Source organism: Squalius cephalus (genome assembly GCF_949319135.1).
Source record: "Squalius cephalus genome assembly, chromosome: 4".
Lineage (NCBI taxonomy): Eukaryota > Metazoa > Chordata > Actinopteri > Cypriniformes > Leuciscidae > Squalius > Squalius cephalus.
This window is the reverse complement of record NC_137125.1, coordinates 43,552,488-43,573,621: the sequence shown is the minus strand read 5'-3', so window position 1 is coordinate 43,573,621 and position 21,134 is coordinate 43,552,488. Positions and strand designations below refer to the sequence as shown.

The 21,134-nt window shown below is 37.5% G+C and overlaps 1 protein-coding gene across 5 annotated transcripts in view; it reads right to left on the bottom strand.

Moving 5' to 3' along the window:
- chchd3a (coiled-coil-helix-coiled-coil-helix domain containing 3a) overlaps positions 1-21,134 on the bottom strand; it is a 67,362-nt gene that overhangs the window by 24,999 nt on the left and 21,229 nt on the right. For 3 of the 5 annotated variants that reach the window (XM_079868258.1, XM_079868261.1, XM_079868260.1), the window contains 3 exons: positions 20,424-20,604; positions 3,496-3,510; positions 445-528 (listed from right to left, as the gene is read on the bottom strand). In XM_079868258.1, coding sequence (XP_079724384.1) covers positions 445-528; positions 3,496-3,510; positions 20,424-20,604 — 280 coding nt within the window. The remainder of the gene's footprint in view (positions 1-444; positions 529-3,495; positions 3,511-20,423; positions 20,605-21,134) is intronic. The other 2 variants (XM_079868259.1, XM_079868262.1) reach the window with 1 other exon arrangement.

Here is a 21,134-nt window from a genome sequence, read left to right as displayed (position 1 = left end):
CACCCCCTTCTGGGAGCTCAGTACGTGTACGTCCTTTGAGGGTGAAGAATCTGAGGTGAGGGAAGGTGGACGCCTCCCATCCCAGAGGCTCAGAGGAGGATCTGACCATGAGCTGCAGGAGGGTGTCAGTTTGAGGACACAACAAATGAGTGAGCAAGGTTGCAGAGAGGCCTCAGCCGCACACTGCAGATCAAGACAACCTGCCTCACCATGGTATTGTAAAGCAAGACAGCCTGTCTCACCTCTGCCTCTATAACACCAGACAGTCTGACTCACAATCTACCTCTATAGCTCAGGACAGCTGCACCGCGCATTAGTGAGTTACTGTTGAGAATTCGTAGAATATCGTATTCGATAATATCGTTAATAATAATGTAGTGCTTTAGCGTTCATCACTATATATATATATCTATTCAGGAACTGTGGATAATGTATAGGTTATACCCTTTCCTTCAGCTTGGCCACTTGCTCTCTGTAGAAGGCGTCCTGCTTCCGGAGCTCTTTGTCTCTCTCCTCCAACTGTCTAGCCTGTGGAGAACACACACATAGGCAACTGCATTCAATATAACATCACACAGAGTTTCTAGCATCAGCAGACAGCAAAATGAAATGCTTGGCAGGATGTTCACGCTGATCTTTTCCATACAATGATAGTAAATGGGCAGTCAAGCTCCAAAAAGGACAAAAAGCACCCTAGAAATAACATAACAATTGGCAATATGACTTGATCGTTATATTCGAAGCTTCTGAAGTAATTTGATAGCTTTATATAAAGAATAGAAATAAATGTAATAAATAATAATAATAAATTTTATTTATCTTCCACCTTTCTTAAACTCAAAAATGCAACAAACATAATGCATACAAATTAGCAAAAATAATACATGGTACATAAATACTACTACTACTAATAATAATAATAATTATAATAATATTAAATATTATTACTAATAGTATACACTATAATATTTTATTTTATAATATTTTATTTTAGAATATTATTCATATTTGTTATTCAAATATTTCATAAAAATAAAGTTTTGAGCAATTTCTTAAAACAATTAAAAGTTGAACACATCACATTTGAATATGCAAACCTACTTGACTAGAAGTGATATATGACTTAAATCTTGGTATTTTCCTCACAAAAAAATGCAAAATAAAACTATAGCATATTACAGCACATCGGTCATATTGAGCACCTTCATGGGGTCCTATTATGCTGTTTTACAAAGTCTTGATTTTGTTTTTGGGGTGTACTAGAATATGTTTTCATGCTTGATTGTTCAAAAAAACGTATTATTTTTCACATTATTACAGCACCTCTCTCCCCTGTCTGGCTCGAATACGCCGATTTAGATGAAGCCACTCCTTCTGAAATACCAAATGTGCTGTGATTGGTTAGCTGGCCCAGTGTGTTGTGATTGGCACCGCGTAGTGCGCGTTTGGGAAATGTCCCGCCCCTCCATAACTGCAAATTCTTCTCTAGTGTAAATATTAAGTTTGGCGTCAATTTCAAACCAATTCGAGCCCGATTCAGACCCTGACAATGTTAACGAACAAGAGCATTGTGCAGAACGTACTTCATGCACAGCACGGATTTCAAAGGATGTTTCAGAGTGGCAAGTTTTTTGTAATTTTCTTATACATTATAGATATGATGTTATCCACCATTTAATCATGATATCTGTCAGAAAACTAAGGTAATACAAACAGTAATCGATTACAAAACCATGTTTAAATGGTGAACGGTCTTACAAAAGCAAGAGCTTACAAAAGCAACAGAAAACTGCTCTCCAAAAAATGTGCAGCACATATATAAATGTTGGGGTTATAAATGTTCAGGAACAGTCTTTAAAAATCAATTTTAACCACTCTCGTCAGCTTTAGGAAGGTCAAACAAATGAGTGGAAAAAACTGTCTCTTTGACATAGCGACAACACTATTCTCTAACGCAGTTTTACCAGGCTTCGTCCCCTTTTTGTGCAATCCGTGGGCAGGGATTATTTAAATGAGGAACATTATGACCACGTTGTGGTTCTTGGAAAGTGGATTCTGTTAAAAATATATCCCTTTGGAGTGGAATTTGAGCTTTGTAACCTTGCAGATCTTTTTTATGCTCAAACAGCAACATTACACACTAACTAAAGTTGAAAAAGTGGAAAAGCATAATAGGACCCCTTTAAATTATTTTTAGCTTTGTAGCATTGGGTCACCATTTACTTTTATTGTTTGTAAAAGATGTTTAAATTTCTCCTTTTCTGCTTAATGGAATAAAGTCAGTTTTGGAACAACTTGAGTGTGTGTAAATGATGGCTTAATTTAAATTTCGAAGGGAGCTTTTAACATAACTTGAATATATTTCTTCAGGCACAATCATAACTAATCTAAGTCCTAACACATAGCAGCACAGTAGATATTCTCTACCCTGAAGAGTATGGCCTCAGGTTGCTGGCATTATGAGAGATGACATAGACCTTTGATTATTCCAAGGGCATCAGTTCATGACAGGGTTCATGTGGGAACGTTCACTGGAAACCTCTTTGTGTGTTAGAGGCTTGGTGTGTGTGAATGGAAGAGACAAAGCGATAACATCAGCAGTGGAAGAATAAAAAATCTTTATGGCCTTATCCGTGATTCTCTGTCCTATCGCACATGATTCTCCCCCTCTGTCACTCCTGACCTTCAGCTACTAGAAGTGACCCTCACTAATTTATAACACACTCAGAGAGGAGATGCAGTATGCTGACAGCCATGTTTACTCATTTGAATTTTTTATTTATTGCCTTTTGTGCCTTCAAAATGTATAGGACTGTTGAAAACAGACTCCAAATCGCTTTTTGATTGTGGTTCTACTATTCCTAGTTTAATTTCCCCCTAAAGTTTCCTATCCTAAAAAAAATAAAAATAAAAACACTGGAAGGAAATAAAAAAAATGGAAAAAGAAAATAAATGAGATAATCAATAAGAAAATAACACTCAAAAAATAAATTATTTAAAATATAAATTTCTTAAAATATAAATGTAATAAATGTTTATTTTATTAACTAAAATTGTAATTTTCACAAATTACAGAAAAAAAGTACAAATATTTTTTTAAAGGCATTTTTTGGTTATGTTGTGCTGGTCATCTTGGACTTCAACTAACATGTAGCAGCGTGGATGCAGCATCATGCAATAGTTTTCAGATTGAGCAATTCACATTCAGCAATGATTAATTTATTTTGTAAGCAAAAGTGTCCCATTGCACATTTAAATAATGTGGCTCCTTACATATGAACAATGAAACAAAAATGAAAATTAATTTCTGCGCTGGTGTAGAAACACAATGGCAAAAAGATGACATCAAATGAAAGAAAAATGATGATTAGAAAAAATCTCAGCAGTAAATCACAAAAAGAGAGAGGTATAGTATATTTAGGCATGCAGTACTGCAGCAGGAAGCAGGTTGAGACAGATATGGGATGTATAAATCAAACCTCTCTTGTGCCTTACCTTTCTCTCCAGTTGCTGGAGTGAGGGAGCAGAAAGAAAAAGGACAGAGAAAGAGAGAACAGAAATTTAACGATGAAGTTCCTATAATTACATTCAGTATTCAAAGGCTGAAGCGCACACACACACACACACACAGACAAACACAAAGACTGCAGTGTGAAGCAGCGGGGTGTTGCTATAGTGCAGGGACACAGAGACGGCACGTTCATCTCTGTTATCAAACACTGTCGCAAGGTGAGAAGGAGCTCTTCACAACAAATCTCATCTAAAACATAAACCCTGAAAATCTGATCTAATCTAAATCTAATCAGAGCGGAGCGATCTCCATCAGAGCTCAACCCCAGCGCTCATGGAGGCCAGTGCGGCTGATGAACTTCTCACTCACTCGTATATCTATAAACCCGCAGGTAAGTCTGCCGTGATTTCTAGGTCACTGAGAAGTGTTAATAATCCCAAAGAAAATTAAACTTTTTCATCTTCTCACGCATGCAAATTTCTCATTCGTTTCATAATGGGAAAGGTAATATCACCACATGACATTATTGAAAATGACATTTTTCTGCAGAAAACAGTCGCTTGCTTTTTGGTTGGGCATTAAAGGTCATTGTAAGGGCATTGCTAAGTGGTTGCAAAGGTACTCTGAGTTGTTGTTTTTTCATGTTGCTAGGTGGTTTTCAAGTCAGTTGCTTGCTTATCTGATATTATGGTCTCTTAATGTGGTTTGGTTCCATCCTTCCATGCAAGTTCACTGGATTTCCCCCCCCAGACCTTTTATGGCTTGCTCTTTTAAAAAATTCAAATCTAACGGCTTAAAAATGTAATAGCACACCACTCCTAAATCATATGTGTGAATTTACGCTCGTCAGTTAAGAGTTTTGCAGCATAAAAAAAAAATCCCTAACCCAAAGCATGAGCAATAGTATTAGTGATGCTTGCCGTAGCAAAAACTGCTAACTTAACATTTTCATCCTCTTACCAGGGATTTTATGAACAAAAAAACATTACAAAAATGTTACTTGAAATAAAATGAACATTAACTGAAATAAAATCAAACATAAAAAACAAACATTTTATTTTAGCTGGCTGCTAAGGCAACATTTTGATTTAGTTTAACTTGATGTACAAATAAATAAAAATACTAAATCCATAAAAAAATAAAAAAATAATATAAGGTAGAAAAGCGAAAAGGTACATCTTTGTATCTTATTTACCCCTAAATTCCTTCAAGGTACATAATAATATGTTTAAATACTTATTAATACCTTAAGTGTACATATTAGGACTTTAAGTGTACATACTAGCACCTTTTAGCTTTTGTATCTAAGGGTATTGCCCCAGTGACAGCTTTGTACCATTTTTTCTGATAGTGTGTGTAACACGATTTAACAGCAACACACAGTTGTAGTTTAATCAAGTCCCACACCTGCAGCAGTGAAGACGGACAGAACTGCTCTCCAAAAACACCCACAGCCCTCGACAGAAGAGGTCCAAACCCTCTGGCAGAATAAATCTGACCTCTGCACTGTTCCCTTCCAGCACTCACACACAAACACAGACACATTCAAGTCTGCAAGCCAATCGAGGCCCTTGCGTGGGCGAGAAGCATTGTGGGTAATCAGTCAAGGAGACATTATGGCTCCAAATTTTCAATGAAAAAAAAAAAAAAAAAATGCAGCTACCACCATTGACCTTCAGCCTGAAACACACACACACACACACACACACTGATGGAGCAGCTGCATTCACAGACCAGTAGGCAAATGCAGTGAAAGCGTAACCAATGAGCAATTAAAGGACAGGGAGGCACTGCCACCAATGCGCACGCAGGGATTTTCCCTTTTTATTCAATGAATCATGGGGGCATATGGCAGCCCTCTGTCGCTCAGTCACACAGACTGTCAGGATTATTTCCATCACATCACACTCATTCAGTCTCCTGCAGGTCATATAATCAAATTACACTGCTTACATAGGGCCCTGAGTCACATGACCAATCGCTCGCTATTATCCCACTAATGAAGAACAGGGAGTGGGATGGGAGGCTGAGAAATGAAAGTGAAACTACAAACACCAAGAACAAAAAATGGGGAGGATGGAAGGGAGGACAATGAGAGTGATTTATCATTCAAGTCACACCTCTCGTGACATGTATCTGGACGAAGAGAGAGAGTGACCCACAGTAATCCACTGCAATCCAACCGTTCTACAAAAGATTTTGTATGTCTTTGGTTTTAGAGGGATTTGATTTGAGCCATATATAATGTTGCATATTCTGAAAAAGTCACTGGCCTTATTAGCCACATTCAGTTTTTAAAATCACATTTGGCGTTGGGACACTGCTCCTTCTGGGCCCAGTTTCCAACATTAGGATTCTTCAGAAGGAAATGCAGAGTTGCAGGTGCTACACACAGCCAGGGACAGCAAAAAGTGTGGCTTTATTTACCATCTTTTTTTATATTCCTATGTTTAAGAATAGAAGTATCTGAAAAATAGTCCAAATTAATCTTTATACTTCACTGTAACTAAGTTTTGAATACCAAATAGACATTGCTGATAGACATTGTGAATGTGGGAAGTTGTGCTTCAAGTGCTCATCTGACTTGTGGCAGTAGTTCAGAACAAGTTTGCTTAGTATTGATAAAACAGGAAGGAAGTTCTGAAAGTTATTATAATAAATTCAGAGTGCAGCGAACCATTTTATTTCCAAAGGATCTAGGAAAATTTGATTTCTCATTATATGACCGATTAAAAACACTGCCATCCCTGAGACAATATTTGCATTTTGTTGTTGCCCACTCACACCCATTATAAAATAAAATAAAAAGCTAATGGCCTGACTCAAATGAATATTCTAGGTTATTTTCAATCTAATGTCTTTGCACAGCACCATAAGCGTGTCAACAAAAATGAAATAACAGCAAATGCATTTCCAATTTGTTTATACACACAAAAGTACAAGCCAGACACCAAGAGTGCCACACATTAAGTTGACTATAAACTATTCTTTTAAAGACACAACCAAACACTATCAACAAAGGAATCTTTTGTGAGATGAGCAATAAAAACAGATGCCCAGTGACATTTATCATGCCGTATCCACCAAGCGAGAATTCAGCACGGCCCAAAGCAACAGATGGGCCGCATTTCCTCCAGCTCTCTAACTCCAAAAAACTTAGACAGATATAATGCGTCAAAAACTTTGTATTAATTGCGAGCTTGCCTCTTCCCACACAATCTCCGGTCTCGCACGGCAGGATGACTTCGGCATCACCGCAGCAGACCCCATGGTCAAATTAAACGGGTCGTTTAGAACGAAAAGTGTCTCGCTGAATATCAATTAGCTGCAGCTGAATAATTAAGAAGAGCAATGTTTTTAATTAGCCAAGTGCTGGAGAGTTTGAGCTCACGCAGAACATTCTGACATAACAGGTAAAAGCATGTGCTGAGTCAGGGAGAGATTTAAAAACATCTCTCGTTCTTCATATTTCCATAATTCTACCTCCATTTCTACTCCTCATTTCACCTGCTTTGTCATTTGCTCTCCTACGCAAAGTACAATGACGTTTAGGCAGCTCAACCCTCTTCTTAATGAAGCAAGCATTGCCCACAGAGACCCACACATATGACAACAAATCAAAGCTCTTTGTTAAAAACGTTGTCTCTTTCACCATGACCTTCGACGGCCAAACCGAACAAGGTCAGAGTTACTCAGCACCCGGCATCCATCACCAGGAACTCAGTTGCCAGAACAAACTCGCAGTGTGCCAAGAGTTCACCTGCCCAGCAGGCACAGGTCGAAGGCCAAATGTCGGGTCACAGCCAGCCTGCTCGGATCTAATTGGCACTGAGAAGAATGAGAATAAAAGTGATAATGAGAGAGTGTAAATGTGTATGTTGTAGGAAAAAGATGTGTGATTGTTTGAGCAGGTAAGTGTGGTTGGAAACAGAGTTTAAAAGAGGCTTCTAAAAAAAAGTATGATTAATATCCAGTTAAACTGTTTAGAGTGGATCAATGCTGATAACACCACAACATACCTTTAACAAGGTCGATTTATGCATGACAACATGCAAATATGGTAGATTTCACATGGTTTCAAACAAAACATCTTCATCACATGGGACAATCCATTGAATCATGCTTAAAGGTGTCTGGAAATCCAGTGTATTACCCAGCAGTCTGTGCTGCTATGACAGAAAGGGTCAGTGAGTAATTGAGAAGGATGCTGAACAGAGGTCAGAGGTCATTCTAGCGTAGGCAGAAGGAGTTGGCCCCCTGTGTAGGACTGGACATGTCCTCTACCGAGACAGGAGAAAAAAAATGAACTGTCCTGCCAGTGTCTGGGCCTCATTTTCTGTGAGCAAAGATCAAATTAGCAGCGAACCAGAAGGCCTGTCCTTTACTATTAAAGGGACCAGATACAAAGATTTCCCAATCACACTTGGTGCCCTACATCCCGACCCCCACTCTACGAACGACCTGGTACTCTGACACCACGATCGATCCAGTGCCCTAAAACACACAAGCATGCACGCACTCCTCTGTCCACCTGTCAAAAAGCATCTCCATCCAATCCATATGAATTGACAGTCACCAGATCTGCTCATAAACAGATACATCAAAATTAGTATCTGGTCGAGGAATATTGTCATTGAAATATTGTGTACTCTAATCTAGTTCTGATTAACACAAGCCATCAGACTACCAAACAAGCCACTTTGAGTAGGTTACATATTTCATAAAAAAAGGTTTAATTAATTAGGCCCAAATGAGTTTTGTCCCCTTCCGCACGTGACACGACCATCACACATTCATATCTAGAAATAAACATAATATTTGTATTTATTTATTTGTTTGTTTGGTTGGTTGGTTGGTAGGTAATGTGATTTCAGCATGAACAGCCAGGACACAATTAATTTTTTACATGAATTGTATAAATCCAATGTGACATTTTGCAAAATTACATGCTTAATTTACCCTTGCCGTAAAAATGAAGGACAGCAAAAACTGTCTGTGATGCGATGGCGAGGTGTTAGACCTCATTGAAATATTAGTAAAAAAAAAAAAAAATTTAATGAAAAAAAGTAATAAATGAACAAACCTATTTAAAAATATATTATATTATTTATAAAGTATGTATAAATCAATAACAATTAATTATATTGTTAAATTAAATAACATATAATACATTTTTTAAATGTTTATACCTTTAATAAAAATATCTGTGTATTAATTATACAATGTACTCCATTTCAATTAAGTTCATTTTAATAAAGCAGCTATGATTTAAATAATTATTAATTAAATAAATTACATAAACCAATTTACATTTTTTGAATTTAATTAAATAATAAATAAATAAAATGTTGCTGTTTAGACCATTGTCTAAGCCACAATTAAAATGTACGTGAACGGACTTACAAAAATGTTGAATTTGAGCACAAAATTTGGCACTTTCACTTTTGAAATGTATCCTAATTTTCCCATATGTTAAATGGCTGTACGTATCATTGAGGTTTAGAGCCCATGTCACTGTCTGTGCCAGGCCAGCTGTCAGTCTACGGGTCAAGCTCGGACCAACCTGATCATACAGTTTGATTAATTAACTGATCAGCAGCCCGAGGTATTAACTGATGGCTAGAGCACTTTTCAGCTTGTGTTATCTCTGCTGAGGCCATATGGGCAAAACCATGGGGAAATCAAATCATCAGTCACGTTCATGGAGCGCGCTCTCTAAGGAGGACTAAGCCATCTATTACCACCAAGAGAGAACAGCCGAATAAAGAGGAAAGAGACACCCCTGCAGACAGAGAGGAGCAGAGGTAGACAATAGAGCGGGGATCTAGGACAAAACAAAAGAGCGTCCCACTCTCTAATATCCAACTCTAGGACACACGGAGGGACCTGAAAGGCTGAACAATTGCCTTTGGAATAAAGTTCTCCCTCGGGGGAATGAGGGGACAAATAAGAGAGGGAGAGAGAAAGGGAAAAGGACAAAGACAGAGAGAGGGTCAAGGGAAAAAAATTGAGATACATAACTGAGAGAAAGAGAAGTGTGGTTGCCCTTCAGACATGCAGTTGCCTTTGCATTTCCTGCTGATGGTGATCGCATGACTTCTGTGTGTGTGACCTCAGTCAGGCAGTACTGTAATGAGATAGAGCTGTTTACATATTCATGTCCACTGGGGCTTTCTAGGTAAAGGAGGGCTGCCCTTGGTATCTCCCAGTCAACTTTATTTCCATGGCAGTTCAAGGTGAACCTTGTTTGACCATTTCTATCTACAATAACTGGCCTTTTTTTCTTTTATCACTTTTATCAGAAGTCAGTAGATTACTTCAGTGTGGTATAATGTTTCTTCTTATATAATACACCACCTCTATGATGTTTTATTAGTGGTGCTTGCTAAAAAAAAACTTGATTTGCACTGAATAAAGGCCCTTCAAGTGAAAACAATGACTGACCTATAGTGACGTCATTTCAGATGGAAGTTATGAATCGGTAATCTACTGCTATACCTGCAGTTCCCGGATGCGAAATGTTGAATTTTCTGTCGAATTTGAACCACTGAATTTTGTGGAAGCGAATCTGTAAAGTGAAATAAAACGGACCGAAAATTGCCTGTCGAATATTATAGGCTTGTATTTTTAAACAGAATGAATATTTTGGAAGTGAAATCTGAAAGGTGAAAATGGATTATTGAATTTTTAATGTTGTGAATGTTTTGAATTGAATTATTCACAACTTACATAATACAACCATGATGAATTTTCAGCCCATTAAAAATGCAAGCCCTAAAAACACAATGCATTAAAATGCAAGCACGGTTAATCCAATGCATATTATTTTCAATTAGTGCAATTCAACAAGCTTTTTTGTTTCAAAAACATTTGGTATTATTTCACTTCCATAGCTGCTTTATGGTAGAAATTGAAGTTGTAATTCTAATTGAAAGTGATACTGTTTTTTCATGTGTAATACTGTAAAACTGCTGCTTTAAAGCAACATATTTTATAAAGTGGTATATAAATTAGGGCTACCCCCTAATATTCGACCAAACGTTGCAGACGTTAAAGGCAGATACTAAATATTAAAGTCTCGTTATGGTTTAGTATTGACCTCAATAATTATTTAAACAATCAAATTAATATAAATGGACGATTAGTTGACTAATGGCTTAAACTATTCGACTAGAAAAACCTTTTGTCAGGGGCAGCCCTAATACAAATAAACATGACGTGACTTGACTGGAGTGCAGAATTGCACAAACATATTCACATCGCTAGGTTCAGACGCTTTCTTAAATGCTGTTTTCTCACTACTGTCATTTTTGTGGTGTTTATTTTGTTATTGAGAGGAAAGCGAGCAGCAAATATTTACATATTCATTTAAACACCACTTTTGGCAGCGTCATGATGTTCGCTAACACCGCTGGTATACCGCTTTGGTCGAAGCTAACTTAATTGGATACTCCTGCTGAACGTGCTGAATGTGTTTGAGATCAAACAATAAATGAAGATCCCCGTCATAGAAATTTAGAGTTCTAACGTCAAGAAATGCCGTAGAAACCACCAAAAACAACTTAGCATCGGCACAAACCCCCCACTAAAGCACTCAGAACATAATTTATTCCAGGTTATTCTGAGAGATACAATTTCACACACACACAAAGTGGGAGTTAAAATTTAGATTGTGCTAAAAGATTCTACTGCAGATCTGTGACCGGTGGCAGGACAGTAACTCCCACATGGCCGCTCTCTCTGTGCTCACATTTGGGCATCTTCCCAATTAAAGGCAGATAAACAGCAGGGCTGTGCTCTCACCAAACTCTGAGCAATTATCAGTGTGCCTCAATTCACCGTGGAAAGTGTTGTCTTCATTTGCAAAAAAAAAACAACAAAAAAAAAAAGTTTTTGTTTTTTTTACTATTTTGCTAATGCAGACAAGGAAACAAAATGAAACTGAGGCAGCTGGTAGCAGCACGTCCAAAAACATGAATCAAGGGTGAATAAAGCCAATGTCAATATGGGCATTAGTGGAAACCTAATTATGGCATTTGTCCATCTGGAGAAACCTCATGACCTGGTCCATTCACATCCGAGCAAAGCCCTTTTCACCCAAAGATGCATGTTCAATCATGTTTACTATGTAAATTTAGCAAGGGATAATGTACAGTTGGCCGGTCGTTACCACAAAATGAACCCAGACGGGGGAGCAGCGGTCTTAAATCACCCTGAAAGAGTTTATTTTGCTATAATGACCGTCTGAGTGTACATTATCCTGCTTATTAAATGTCCACTTACCAAATAAATTAATAAATGAATGGACTTGAATTATTGATTTTGAGCTAAATTATTTTATGCGAGAAAAAGAGACTGCGGAGCGGAAAACCAAGAAAAAAACAAACCAAGTAAAAATGATTAGAATAAAATATTGTGGTCATTACACAAAATATTTATGCACTGGATTCTAAAATTGACCAATCAGAATCAAATATTTCAGCAATCCGTGCAATAAACGGACTACGACTTTATTCTTCATTTTTGCGTCAATGTTCCACTTTTTGTCTTTAATTCAGTGTCCTTCACCTCAGTACCAGGTCAAAATACACCTTTGTTCATTCTACTGCTCACAATGCTTCCGGCGAACTTTAATTGCAAATCTACTCTCGTAATGAAGTGTGATAATCAAGGATTAGGGCTGTGGATAAGGAAAGCCCAGATCATAACAGCTATATCCCACTTATTTCAGTCTGTCAGGAGCTCTGCCATCTTTGCCAAGAAAGTGATTTTTTTTTTCTTTCTTCATTTTATATAACTGGGGAAGTCAGTTTCGAGATTTAAAATGAGGTCTAAAAATAGCAGTGTTTTCAAATACCTTCTCTCTCTAGAGGCACGGCTACATGCAGAAACCCTCCTGTTGCCTTTTGGGCTGTAAATTGACTTCACAAGCTGCTCTGTCAGAAAGCAGCTTTCCTGACACCTGCTGCCATCCATCAATCCAACCCTGGTCGAAGCTCATGGAAACGGGCGGCCGGCAGAGCCAATTAGCTGCCGGGGTGAGCGTCGGGCACTGGTGCCAACCGGAGACCCAGCCAATTAGGGCCAGTTTCAGAACACTGGCACTGCAGGTGGGCAGCAAAGGCTACAAAACTCAGTGAACAAGGGGGAATCAGCAGGGAGCCCAAGCCGAGAAGGAGACGAGAGAAAACAAGCACACACACGAAACGGGATTGTATGTTACACGCCTAATTTACTGAAACTGAAACTAGCCATCCACACACCCACGTATTTACATGCTGAACATATACAGTTGGTCTTAGATTACCATAAATCTAAAACACCTACCTCACTGCATTGGCAAAACATCATTTTGCAGATTCACAAATAGCATCCATAGTTGGCGCATAGATCCTGGTTTGCATGTACTGCCATGATAAAGCTATTTGATATAAAGTTTCATGCTTTACATGAGATTTACAGGAAAAAACTCAAAATAATGCTACAGAAATTATATATTTATTTATTTATTTATTTATTTATATGTATAAAAAGCTCTGTTCTGACTTTCGTCTTGGTGCATTATTGCCTATAAAGGTTACACACACACACACACAGATAGAGAGAGGCATAGATAGAGGTCTGAGATTGGAGTCAATGTATAAAAAAAATAACAAAAATTAAAAAAGTGCTTCAACCTTCCCCAACACTGTTCTACAAGACATAATATCTTCACCTTTCTTCATCATTTTAATTTAAACTAATTATCCTGTACTCAAGCTTACATACCCTTAATTCCTAATATATTTTCAAGAATCAGAGACTGTTTGCAGACATTTGTGAGCCTGTAGTTTGTCCAGAGCAGTCAATCTGTCCACCCTTTTTTTCCACCAAGAACAAAAACCCAACAGGTCCACCAAGTTCTTGGGTTTTACACAGCATCCTCTTCACATTTAATCACATTAATCATCCCTACAGTAGTTATTTGATGTTGAGATCAACTCAGGACAACTCCTACACAGTCACAAAAATGCTGCAAAAAGTCATTAATGCTCAAGGAGGCAAAACAAGATTACGAACCAAGGTTATGTAAACTTTTGAACAGAATAGTGTAAATTGACGTATTATTTTGTCTTGTGGGATATATGTAAACATGTGTTATCTACTAAAAATGCTGAAAATCTTTTCAAAAAGGTACATAAACTTATCAGCATATCCGCATGAGAAACACCATCTCCATTCATATTGCAGGACATACACACAAAACATCCTGTTTATCTCACTCAAGACTGAAAACATGGAGAAAACTCATTTCTCAGACCTCTTGAGCAAGGCAAAGAGGGGATTTTTTTTTTCTGTCCTTCCCAAATACCACCAACAAGTACATCCAATTCAAAAACCAGCAAGTCCTCTTTAATACCTGGGAAATTAAATTGTGGGGTATTATCAGTCAGGGCCAGTCAGCTGTATCTAAAATGTGACAGCGTTTGAAGCACGCAGATTTGTGAGAGAGAGAGAGAGAGAGAGAGAGAGAGAGAGAGAGAGAGAGAGAGAGAGAGAGAGAGAGAGAGAGAGAGAGAGAGAGAGAGAGAGAGAGAGAGAGAGAGAGAGAGAGAGAGAGAGAGAGAGAGAGAGAGAGAGAGGTTGGGAAAGGGGGAAATTTGTGCTCTTGAAATACAAGCTTAACTGAGGTGGCGTCTGCAGCCCATCCAACCATCAAATAAAAACATCTGCAGACTCTAATAGGTAGAGCTGATTGTGGAAGCAGAAAACTCAATTTGAGATCAGAAAAAAAAAAAAAAAAAAAAAAAAGTTCAGCCATAGTTCAAACTGTCACCTAAAATTAAAGTAATACGGTTTCATTAAAAAGATTAAAATCATATAGTCACATGAAATGAAGACTCCGGTCATACAAGTAGGAAACAAAATAATAAATTAATAGTAATCAATAAAATGAATACATTAATTATGACTAATTGTACAAGAAAATATCCACACCATTCAAAAAGTAAACCATTAAGTTTTGATAAAGTTCAAGTCAAAATTGCCATATTGAAAATATAAAGAAAAATACTATAACACTAAAAATACTAAGTGCCCACTTAACAATTACCACAATAATGAATTTTAACTGTTTTATCTTGTGCTTGCTTTTTTTTAATTAGTTAGTGTTAGTTAAGTGTTAAATATTTGCAAGAGGTTTACAGTCAGATAATTTCTAAACACTTTTCGGTGACTGCAAAAACAACAATCCCTTGTGATTTGCCGGGTGAGAAAGTGTCAGGCACACATTTCAGGAGCTTTTGCAAGACTGTCTGATCTTTTGTCTCAACAAATCACGTCGCCAGCCATCGAATAAGTTGCATCAGTCACTGGGTTGCAGATTGATGACTCTGCGTTTGATTGAAATGTTCGCCCCAGGGTTTGCCAGTGTCTGAATGAAATGATATGCGTTGTGATTGATTGGCTGTCCTGAAAGATCGCTAGAGGGCCAGAATCACTGAAACCCAAACACTACCAGACTTGACGAGTTTATTAATGTCTAGAATCGCTGACAGCATGTATGGTTGAAGAGATACACGAGAACTTCTCGCCAGAGTGCAGAAATCACAAAAAGTCATTGCAATACATCTAAAAATGAGCAAGTTCGATATACTCAACAGGTCTATTGGGAAAATGACACTCGAGTTTAAATTTATAGCAAAACATCTAAGGAAACAGAAGAGATTACAAATGTCAAATAAAATCCATTCTTGTGTCCACCAAACAAAAATCCAGAACCGCAAAACAAGAACACTGCAAGTGCTTTCAAAATCTAGCAAAACTCAGGGTCTTTTGGCTGAAGAAAACAGAGCTTTGTTTCTAAGCTGGTGGGCTTTGAGGAAAATTATTTATGGTTTCAGGTAGAGTCAGCAAAGACTCAAAGAAAGACAACCATCGGAACAGCAACCTCAGAGCTCTTGGCTGGGGCGGGATAATTGGAGAGGCTAATTTGGGCATGCGAAGACTGTTCCCGGAGAATGAAGCTGGCACTAGCACTCAGCGGTGCTATTGTACGTGACAAACAGTGTCTGAAGACCAGAGCACAGTGTGAATTCTGATGAGAGAGGGATCGATATCTCCTTGAATGAGGAGATGAAAAATAAAATGCTCATAGAGCTGCACTGGTCAGCTTAATAGTTCACAACCTTTGAAATAAAAGCTGTGTTTCTCAGGCATTAGTCTCCTGTCGTCTTTGAGAAGCAAAAGGCGGAAATGTGGTTTTCATTTGGTTGCCAAAAATCGATTTCTAAAACCATCTATTTAACAATATAACGGCAACAATTCTGTTGATGACATAAAATGATGCAACACAGTGATGATTACATGCACCATTAAGTTTCCTACAGTCGTTAAGACTTGTATGGAAATCCCTCTATATAGTAACTTATGAATATGAAAGTGCCAAGACAACTATTTTAAAAGCCTGTCTTGTGTTGCAAAAACTGCAATATTTTTGGTCATTTTCATTCATTTATGATATACTGTTTAGGTGAATTGGTTCAAAACTCTTATGTAAACATTCATTTGCATCTTGGTCTCTGAAGTCCCTGTATTGAATTTGGCTTAGTAATAAAATACTTTAATTCCGCAAAAATGCATTAATTTGATCAAAACTGACAGTAAAGACATTTATTATGTTACAAAGAAGTCTATATTTCAAATAAATGCTGTTGTTCTGAAATTTCTACTCATCAAAGAATCCTGAAAATGATAATAATCATGGCTTCTGCAAAAATATTAAGCAGCACAACTGCTGTCAACACTCTTAATAATTAGAAATGTTTCTTGAGCTGCAAATTAGGATATTAGAATGATTTCTGAAGGATCATGTGACACTGAATACTGGAGTAATGACAGCTTTGCCATCACAGGAAAAATGTAATTCTAAAACATATTAAAATAGAGTTCATATTAAAATAGAAAACAATTATTTTAAGTAGTAATAATATTTCAGTATATTACTGTTTAACTGTATTTTGATCAAATAAATGCAGCCTTGGCGTACATAATTATTATTTTTATTTTTTTTAACCAATCCCCAAATTTTGAATGGTAGAGTAAATTTACAAATTTTTCATCAAGACATCTTTTGCCATTTCAGTGAATGAAGAGATACATACTGAATACCAACAAATGACTGAAAAATAAAGATTGCTTTCTTTATCCACTAAATATAAGTTACTATCAGGATACAAAGGTGAACCAGCAAGACATTTAGGCATCACAAGAGGTCTAAAAACAAAGTCGAGGCAATCCTGCTGCCCAAATGACCTGCCTCTGCTTAGACCGCTCAAACCCAAGAGAATACGACTAATACCGTAAGAACCCATTGGCCTGTGTAAACGTCCCATGAGTGAACAGTACACCGCCTGGCTAATGCATTTGTAAAGCAAACTGCAGAAACCCTGAAGTGTGGCACTGCGGCTCTTACTCGCAGTAAGAATGCATTTCAAAAGCCTGATTGATGTTCAATGATTGAACGCCTTGCAGTCAGGCAGAAACACAGTCAGAGGAAGGGTCTGCTAGGACAAAGGACTTAACAAATCATCTTTGAAAGGTCCATCTATTCAAAGTGTGCTGAGAGCAGCAGAACCATGTACTACCCCAGCAAAGACTTTCAAACACTTATTGATGTTTTGGAGGCAATTTAAACTAAATTTGCAATTACTAGCAGGTTGAACATTACTTCGTTATAAAAGAATAATGCATTGATTAACTCGCTATATCTTGCATGTGTGCTATGTTTATTAAATGCATTGTCACCTTGGTGATGTGTAAATCAATTTTTTAATTCAAGCAAAAATTACTGACCTACACACATGCTGCTAAGCTAAAAGGCATCTAGCCATGCCGTAAAGTCAAAAAATGTTGGATGGGAAAAACAAGTGTGAAGGTCCCTAGAAACCGGGAGATTACAATGGGAGTCAGGCAGGTTAGTCTACAGTCTTTCACAAGGAAAAAAATCATTTCAAGGAGAAAAAAAATGAAATAAAAGAAAAGAGTTTTATGATAGCACTGTCAGAACAGATGATTACATGAGAAAAAGCGGCATGAATCTGGCGATAACCCTTCAAATTCTATTAAAAAAGCTCTGCTCAAAAAAGAACTCAAAATTGAGAGGGATGAAATGTGTGTGATGATGTCCGGGAGTGAAAATTTTCTGTTAAGAGGAAAAGACAAGAACCTGTCCAACTAATTTATCTCTCCATGAGTGTTCATTTTGAACTGAAAGGAAAAGTCATCTCTGAAGACGTCTAGTTTCCTCATTGATCCATTTTATTTATTCAAACCTACATGTCCATTTCCTGAATGATTGCAGAACAGTGAAAACTGCAAAACACTGCAAAGCACCAATTACATACAATAATTAAAGCATCACAGATCAATAAAATACTGATCTGAAATGTCTTAAGCTTAAACATCCGCTACATTATAAAGACAGCAATTTTACATGTCCTGAGAAGACTTGCATAGTCAGACCTCTGACTGAACATCTACAATGCAGCTTATTCTGGACTAGAAACACCCGGATGGATGGATGGATGGATGGATGGATGGATGGATGGATGGATGGATGGATGGATGGATGGATGGATGGATGGATGGATGGATGGATGGATGGATGGATGGATGGATGGATGGATGGATGGATGGATGGATGGATGGATGGATGGATGGATGGATGGATGGATGGATGGATGGATGGATGGATGGATGGATGGATGGATGGATGGATGGATGAAGGCTATTTACATGGCAAACCCAAGGTCAATATCACAAAAAATAAAGCATTTCAACTTGACATAAGATTTGGGTGATGCATTCTAAAATATTCCATGTAAACATGTTTCTGAATAAAATCTAGCATTATCATAAAAATTACAGTCCAACAGAATATGTTTGGATGGATGGATGGACAAACAGATGGAAAATTGTGGAAAAGATCGACTTTTCTGAAGATAAACCAAAAGTACAAAAAGTGTAGATTACTTCACAGACATAACTGTGACAAAACAAAACAGAATATACAATTCTGCTTGTGGATATCAAGTGGAAGTGTAGCCTCCATAATGAGCTGAAGGACAGCGCAGAAAGAGCTTCCATATATGACAGTCTGACTCTTGATAAACCCATAATATTGAGTTACACTCATAAACCAGCAATTTGTTACTCAAGCATGCTTCATTATTGGTCTCACTCACAACTGCTGATGGTTTTGTGTGTATTATACTGTATTGCAATTGGTAGGGATTGAATTAGAATGGATTGTTTCTCTGGGCTGCTGGGATCCATATTTGTGTTTGTTTCAGCTACAGCTGGTCTGTTCAAAATATAGATATGGTCTAAAGTCAGTTAAAATATGAAAGAGAGTGTCCTACTGCTGTGGTCAGGCTTTCAAAGGGTGAATGCCGAAATGAGACCAGCACCAACAAATCATGGGGAAAACATTCCTACACACAAAATGCCTCGAGCCACCTCCTCCTCCATGCATTGCTTAGATTTACCCATCGTTCCTATTGACAATTTCCCAATTCTCTCTCTCTCTCTCTTATACACACCTTCCTTCCAGCCGTGAATTACAGCACATCTCACCCTCATCCCAAAAATGATTCATTTTTCTATTACAGAGATGACTGTGTGAAATGAGCTATGTAATCAATACCATACGTTTGTAAACAGCTCCAGTTCTCCAGGGAACCTCTTTTTTTATATACCTCATGCTCAAATAATCTGTGCCCTGTCAGAACCAATGGAGGGGCCCCTCGTCTTACAATGTGTTTACAAGGGCAATTTAGCTGCCTGCAAATAAAATTACCTTACACTGGTATGTGTACACACTGGTATTCCTTTTGGATTAGCAAAGAATGGAAAGACGACGTTTAACAAGTTTATCAATAAAGGCATTCCCACACTATTCTATGTGCTTGTGCGACTCTTTGAAGTAATTTAGTGTGTATGTGAGAGTTTGATGATGTTTTGATGGATGTGAATGAGATAGATAAGTGGAATAAGGTCCAAACATGAACTCCTGGAATAAAATAATTTTGTAATTATTTTAATATGACAGACAGACAGACAGACAGATAGACAGATAGACAGATAGACAGATAGTCCATACTGTAGTGAAATGATGTTCGTACCCGTTTGGTTACTCTGAGAAGAATGAATTTAGAGGCTGCTATATTTTTAATGCAGTGTTGAATAAAGCAAATATGCCACAAAAACAAACACACACACACACACACACACACACACACACACACACACATATATTGAAAAACATTAAAAAGGCTTTGTTCAGACAGGCAGCAAAAATGTGATTTTTTTTGGCATAGCCGACTTAAATCTTTTTAGTTGTTTGTACACTGAATAGCACTTCTTTCTTCCTTTAGCTCAAAGAGTAGAGCATGGTGCTAGCAAATAAAAGTATTTAAAAAGCATCTTCCAAACGCTTACATGTAAACGGAATCCAGTCAGATAGAGTTTCCAAATACTTTTTTACATGCAGGACACAATGTCATGTGATTATAATGTCATATGCACAGTAGTTTCTCATTTATATGTGGCAGTAACTGTGTAATGAATGGTAAATGAGTGAGTAGTGTCACACATAGCATTTTGATGAATGTTTAAATGCAATTACACCTCTGACACTTATGCTGTCTGTCTTTCCACAATGACTCTTATGTCTCTTGGCACTTAAGTCATCACTACAGCAACCAATGTTGATGGACCGGATATTGACTACACTGTCTGAACAAACAGATCAGATTTCATCACTTCACTCCTAAAGTTTTGGAAATCAGATTTATGTGCAGTGTGAAAAAAGCTTAAGTGCTTAGCTGTTTAGAACATAGTCATGCAGTTTTGTGTTTGATGATTCACTCACATATATCTGAGCTTGCAGTCTTTCATCCTCAGCGGTGACTCTTTCTCTCAGTATGGCCTTCTGGATGCTCTCCTCTGCACTGGCTCTCTCTAATGCAAGGATTCTGCTCACCTCATCCTTTACCAGGGCTTGAGCTTCTGCCTGGGCCTGTGCATGAGCCTGGGACCTTTCCTTCTCCAGCCTAAACGTAATGAAGCACAGAACACAGAAAACATCAGATGCATCTTCTGGTCTACATCACTGCAATTCAAATAGCTCTTTTTTTATTGGCTGATTGGTTGTTTGTTTGTTTGACTGATTGATTGGCTACAAAACTAATATTCCTGAAACCAAATAGGTGGCTGCTTTCGAATGATGATTGAATGCACTTCTTTATCAAAATGTCCATCATGGTGAGGTATTAATTCAAAAACAGTTGATTATGCCTTAAGAGGCAGGACAAAACAAACAAACAAAAATAAGTACACATTTTGGATCATTAAGCTTGTAGTGTAAATGCTGCCTAATAGACCTGCCACTGTCTATGTTGCTGATAATAAATTACACAACAATATTGACAACAAAAAAGGAAAAAGCACTCAATGTTCTTGGCTGGATCATTTTAAGAGCTTTAATAAGCGTTCTACAATCAAAAATGAACAACATTAGCCCTGAAAAAGAAAAACCGTACAGCTAATTTTAATTACAGGCCTGCATCTCAGTCAAACTCAG